This window comes from Hemicordylus capensis, chromosome 4, assembly GCF_027244095.1.
Source record: "Hemicordylus capensis ecotype Gifberg chromosome 4, rHemCap1.1.pri, whole genome shotgun sequence".
Classification (NCBI taxonomy): domain Eukaryota; kingdom Metazoa; phylum Chordata; class Lepidosauria; order Squamata; family Cordylidae; genus Hemicordylus; species Hemicordylus capensis.
The window spans coordinates 96,652,030-96,658,767 of record NC_069660.1 but is presented as its reverse complement, the minus strand read 5'-3'; the positions used below and the strand labels follow the sequence as shown (position 1 = coordinate 96,658,767).

Genomic DNA, 6,738 nt, shown 5'->3' with positions numbered 1-6,738 from the left:
GGCACAAGTATGGGAAAAGGGGACACTGTTGTAATTTAGGGAGCATGTCCAGATGGCAGGTTCCTCTGCAGTTTGTCTTGCACAGTAGGGGGGGAAGTACCAGAAAGAGATGTCCCAAAGGAGGAGATTTTATTGAACAGTTGTTGTTGTTGTTTTACTGTGCCATCAATCCCACCAATCCCAGATCTGCCATGTGGAGGACTGCTGTGCCATCTGATCCCACCAATCCCAGATCTGCCATGTGGAGGACTGCTACTAGGGTTCAGCACACTGAGAGCAGTGCAGGCCCCATATGACCTACAGGTATGAAGGGCATACTGTAAAAGCACTTGGGAAAGCCTCTTGGAAACTGGAACAGCCTCTTTGCATCTCACAACAATTAAAAGGTGTCCATTTAGAAACAGTGTCAGGGTTGCTTTCAATACTTCTTGTAAAGTACAGATAGCCAAGAATGAAATATATGGACCTTGCCATAGTCATGAATGACACACACATTACATTCCTTAAGGGACTGAGAAGGCAGCTACAACCTCAGCCCAAACACTACAGCTGAACTTTGAACTTTGAAGCCATTTGTTCTGTGTATAGCACTATGCACAGAGCCAGATTTATAGCCCTGCATATTCAGTCATGTTCTTCTCCCCCAGCTCATAAAAGCAGCCTGTTTACACTTGTGTGACTAGTGATGGGATGTGCTAACTGCTGTTTTCTTGTAGCTCCTCTCAGTGCTCATACACCACTGAACTGTACACAGTGCTAATTTATGTGTTTATTTTAGCACCTTATATCCCAGGTTTCCTGAAGAACAGACTAAAGCAGGTAACCGTGTAAAAATATCACTGGCAACAATCGCCAAACACGAAAAATAGGACAAACGGGAAAATAGTACAAGGAAGACAAGCAGTGCAGCAGCAACAAGAAACAAACAATCCCTCCCACCCCTACACAAATGGTTGTAATCAATTAATAAAAAGAGACAAAACCACTCACAGCAGCAGGAAACTGCAAAACAAAACAAAACAACACACACCTCCCACCAAATCTTACATGATCCATTTCGTTTTGCCCAGTATTGTCTACACTGACTGGCAGCAGTCTTGTAGTTTCTCAGGCAAAGATCTTTCACAGCCCTGTTAGCTGGAGATGTTGTAGACTGAATCTGGGATCTTTCGTATGCACTCTGCTACTGAGTGATAACTCTTCCTCAGCCTGAACAGCCATGTTTTTACTAGGCCAGTTTCTCTCTGTAGGGCATTCCAGAGGGCTGGTGCCACAAGAGAAAGGGCCCTGACCCACATAACCACTTGCCACACTTCAGTTTGCAGGAGAACATTACAAAGTAGGACCCCTCAGATGCTGAGCAGAGAGTATTGGGCTAAATATTAAGGAGGAGGAGATCCTTAAGTACCATACTGCTGATTGACTAATGGAGCGTGTGGATAGGCACAGCAGCTCTGCAAGCTCCTGTTAAGGGTGGAGGACATTTGGGAGTGTTGGAAGGGACTCCGGCGTCCTGTAGCCAGCCTTAAAATTGGGAGGGGATTGCAGGGGAGGCAGGTTGTAAAATGTTCAGTGAAAAGAGTCAGTGAGGCTGGGGAGGAAAGAGGATTTTTTTGGTGTGGCAGGTACACACCATGCCACCAGCTTGCTATGGGCATGCTTCAAGGTATGCTCGAAAATGTTGATTTGGGGGGAAGCCAAGACACACACACCCCAAATCAAAAACCACCACCAAGGAAGCAGAGAGCATGGCACATATGCTTTACAGCCGCAGAATTCTCAAACAGAAGTTCTGAAAGGAGGTTCTTCACATGTCAATCAACAGACACAGCCAATAACACTGAAAGTTTGAAGGGAAGATAAATAATTTAGAGAAGAGGCAAAGGGAGCGAGCGAGCAAGGGAAAACCCTTGGCAGTTGATGGCAGTGTTGAGGGGTGTGAGGAGAAACATTAAAACCCTCACACAGCAGAGTATTCTCTGATGGTAAAGAAGTTCAGCCCAAGAGATTATCTTGGATAATCAAGACATTAAAGGTAAAGTAAAGTGTGCTGTTGAGTCGGTGTTGACTCCTGGTGCCCACAGAGCCCTGTGGTTGTCTTTGGTAGAATACAGGAGAGGTTTACCGTTGTCTCCTCCCACACAGTATAAGAAGATGTCTTTCAGCATCTTCCTATATCGCATAGTCTGGGAAACATACCAGAGGGGGTTGTTTGTTTGTTTGTTTGTTTGTTTTATATACCCCTTGATTCCAGAGGCTCCAGGAGAGTTTAAGCCTTCTGATTGAGGCACAGCCCGTGGATGATGTGAGGCCAGTAGCGGCCCAGGACTGGTACTTCTCAGAGTCGGGTTGCTTTGGAATGCAGCCCAAACTGCATGGTAAACTCCACCTAAGACTAAATACCGGCACGAGACTGATAGTCAACAAGAACTGTAAGGGAAAGTTGGAAATAACTTTGAAGAACCTCCAGGAGGTTCTTCTCAAGAAAGGTCCACCAGGCTCCATCTCTACTATGGAACATATGTTCTATTGTTTAAAACAAGAAGTTCTGGTAAGAACTAATCTGCCTACTTTCCTTTCACTAGAATCTTAATTGATAATTACCAACCTGCCTCAGATATTCATGCATCCACTATCTTAAATTGGGGTGGATGACATCATCACAAACTATGCCATTGAGATGTTCCTATGTGTCCCTTCAACCATACTAAATTTGGTCCAGATCGATTCTCACTTGCACCTCAAACATTTGCACGTCAGCCATCTTGAACCGGGTGGATGACATCATCACAAACTACACCAATGTGGTGTCCCTATGTGTCACTCACTACAACTGTTAGGCAGTCCACAAGTTCTTGAATCAGAGTGGATTACATCATTATAAACTACATCACTGAAGTGTCCCTATGTGTCCCTACAGCTGTTGGAAATTTGGTTCAAATCGGTTAGGCGGTCCACAAACATCCACATGTCTGCCATCTTGAATTGGAGTGTATGACATCAGCACAAACTACACCATTGAGGTGTCCCTATGTGTCCTACAATAGTACTCAATTTGGTTCATCAGTCCAGGCAATGCAAAGTTGATAGACACACACACACACAACACACACACACAGAGCTGGGTGATCTCATAAGCTTTTCTTTCCATAGGCTAAAAAATTATGCAGGAAGCCATTTATCATTATAAGGCAAGGGAGAACCTTTTAGAATGTTGGTAAGATTCTCTGGAAGCAAGATCATTAGAGACTGTTGGGGAGTCAGTTGGAGTCAGTTTGAGGACAGATTTTCCAAAGTAGAATGACAGAGAAAAGGGAAATATAGAAAGAGACTTGTCAGTTGTTGATGATCTCAGGATTTACTACAATATAGCTATTATTATCGTGTTCTTTGGATTATTTGTTAGTGAGATAACATCTCCACAATTTCGATCTGAACCTCTCTGCTGGAGTCTTCACCCTGACCAATAAGCGGTATTGTCTGATCTTGACTGTCCCTGAATTCTCTGATTCACTGACCGAATGACAACCCTGAAGCAGCAGGTAGGCTGTAGAATGACAAGCATTCTGTTTTACTCCTCCCTTTCCAAACACCATGTGAATCAGCTAAACCAGAAATACAGGTAAAGACAGAGGTGGAGGATGTGGAAATGCAAACACACTGAGAGGAAAGAGAGAGGAAAAACGTGAACACTAGAGAAAGTGACTGCTGAAGAGATTGTGGAGTGGCAGATGAATTATTTCCAGTGGGAAAATGGAAGAAACAGAGGTGGATATTGATACTCTCATTGATGAAATGGATTATATTCCTGGTCACTTTCATCTAGATATGAACTTGAATTTTGAGTCCTCTTCAACTATGAATTTCCAGGGGAGAGATCTGAAGCTGAAACGAGAGAGCCTAACCTATGAGCTGGAGTTTGAAACTGGCTCCCAGCAGTATGCCATCAGAAACCTTCTGGGGGTCTTTTCTTTCTACCTGGAGGAAGTGGAGCAAGCAAAAGAGATTTTCCTCCACATTTCTCAGGAGGACCCTGAGAACCTGAATGCCTGGGCCAACCTGGCCTATGTTTATGACCGGCTGAACAATGAGCAAGAAGAGGCTCAGTGCACCGAAAGACTCTCCCACTTAATGGGCTTGGATTCAGCAGATGAGCCACAAGGGGATCCCCAGATCAGAGCAGCTCGTTGCTTGGCAGAGCAAGGCTATGCTTATGCCTTTGATGTGGGGCTGGTGAATGAAGAAGAGAAGCTAGGGAAACTGACTGCCGGCCTCACTCTCTACAGCAAGGCTCTTGCTTATGGAAAGCAGGTGGGTAGGCAATCATACCTTTTAATGTCACTTGCTCTTCAATGGGGAGAAATGGAAGTGCTATCAGATCTGTTTACCAGATACCCAGAAAGACTGGCCATAGGTGTATAGGCACTTTAGACGGGAGACTAGATTTGCAATTGGCACATACATACGGAGGGAGGGGAGGGAGGGAGACAGTACAGTTCCGGGCTAGATTCCAGGTACCGGTCTTAACACGGCTTGGGGCTGGGGTACCTGTCAGACTGCATGTGTTTCACTCAGCATATGAGGCCCTGTTCACAACCCTGCCATTAATGGAAATCCAGCTAGTGGGGACTAGAAATAGAGCCTTTTCTGTTGTAGCCCCTCAACTTTGGAACACCCTCCTGGAAAAGCTTCTCTGTGCTCCCTTCCTTAGTGTTTTTAAGAAACAACTGAAGACACATCTTTTTGACGTTTTTAAATATCTTATCCTATGCTTTTATCTGGTTGGTTTCTTAGTTTTAACTTTTTACTGATAACTTTTAATATCAGTTTTACAACTTATTTTAATTGTGATTTTAGCCTGGTCTTAACTTTTTAACCTTATTGATTTTTCAGTCCTAACTGTATCTATTTTATTAATGTTGTAAGCCACCTCAAGCAATAGTGCACGGAAGGGGTGAAGTATAATTATTTTAAATTGATTGATTGATTGATTCCTTCTTATTTTCTCCTTCATGACATGCCCCATACCCACCACCTCTCAAGAAAAGTTTTTAAAGACTAGGTGGTAAATTTCACACTAAATTAGGATCACCTTAAATGTTATTTTAAGTATGTGATTGGGGTTAGCATGCTAAGTTTTTGTCCAGCAAATAGAAGCCAGACTGGGTCCTCTGTGGATTGGGACCACATAGAGCAAAGTGATGGGGCTTCTACCCCATCACGACATAAATGATCAAGTAGTAGGTGTAAGCAGCGAGGTGGCCAAATTTGCAGATGTTACCAAACTCTTTCGGGTAGTGAAATCCAAAACTGATTGTGAGGAGCTCCAAAAAGATCTCTCCAAACTGGGTGAGTGGGCAACAAAGTGGCAAATGCGGTTCAGTGTTGGCAAGTGTAAAGTGATGCACATTGGGACGAAAAACCCCAACTTCAAGTATACGTTGATGGGATCTGAGCTGTCGGTGACTGACCAAGTGAGGGATCTTGGGGTCATGGTGGACAGCTCATTGAAAGTGTCGACTCAATGTGCAGCAGCTGTGAAAAAGGCCAATTCCATGCTAGGGATCATTAGAAAGGGGATTGAAAATAAAACGGCTAATATTATAATGCCCTTATACAAAACTATGGTGTGGCCACACCTAGAGTACTGCATACAATTCTGGTCACCACATCGAAAAAAGGACATTGTAGAACTGGAAAAGGTGCAGAAAAGGGCAACCAAGATGATCAGTGGCCTAGAGCACCTTCCTTATGAGGCAAGGCTACAACACCCGGGGCTTTTTAGTTTAGAAAAAAAGATGACTGGAGGGAGACATGATAGAGGTCTATAAAATCATGCATGGTGTGGAGAAAGTGGATAGAGAGAAATTCTTCTCCCTCTCACATAACACTAGAACCAGGGGTCATCCCACGAAACTGATTGCACGGAAATCTAATACCAACAAAAGGAAGTACTTTTTCACACAATGCATAATCCACTTGTGGAATTCTCTGCCACAAAATGTGGTGACAGCCAACAACCTGGATGGCTTTAAGAGGGGTTTGTATAACTTCATAGAGGGGAGGTCTATCAATGGTTACTAGTCAGAGGGCTATAGGCCACCTCCAGCCTCAAAGGCAGGATGCCTCTGAGTACCGGTTGCAGGGGAATAACAGCAGGAGAGAGGGCATGCCCTCAACTTCTGCCTGTGGCTTCCAGTGGCATCTGGTGGGCCACTGTGTGAAACAGGATGCTGGACTAGATGGGCCTTGGGACTGATCCAGCAGGGCTGTTCTTATGTTCTTATGTACCCCCTGCCTTCTCCTAATCCAGACCAGGCATCCACCCAGCAGATATTTGTCCTTAAAAAAAAAAAGAAGCAGCTCCTATTGGCATCAGTGTGTAAATGCTAAGTGATGTTGCATGAGAGACGGAGACGAGGAGGATCAGTGGTAGAAGGAACAAGGGTAGCAGCATGGGCATGTGGTAGCCTATTGCTATACAACCTTGTTTCTGATGACCTGGTGGCAGAATTAGGTTCCTTTCCATCATCTGTTGGGATGATCTGGCCACTGACATCCATACAATTGTATTTATTTGAAGATTTATGCCTTGCCTTTTGATCAAAATAATCACCAAGACAGCTTCCAACATGCAAAGGTAAAGTGTGCCGTCAAGTCAATTTCAACTCCTGGTGCCCAGAGCCATGTGGTTGTCTTTGATAGAATACAGGAGGGGGTTACCATTGCCTCCTCCCA

The 6,738-nt window shown here is 44.3% G+C and overlaps 1 protein-coding gene across 2 annotated transcripts in view; it reads left to right on the top strand.

The window, feature by feature from the left end:
* Window positions 1–3,102: 3,102 nt before the first annotated feature.
* Window positions 3,103–6,738, top strand: part of TTC22 (tetratricopeptide repeat domain 22) — a 30,171-nt gene continuing 26,535 nt past the window's right edge. The window contains exon 1 of one of the 2 annotated variants that reach the window (XM_053313543.1): window positions 3,103–4,311. In XM_053313543.1, coding sequence (XP_053169518.1) covers window positions 3,754–4,311 — 558 coding nt within the window. In that variant the 5' untranslated portion in view covers window positions 3,103–3,753. The remainder of the gene's footprint in view (window positions 4,312–6,738) is intronic. The other variant, XM_053313542.1, reaches the window with a different exon arrangement.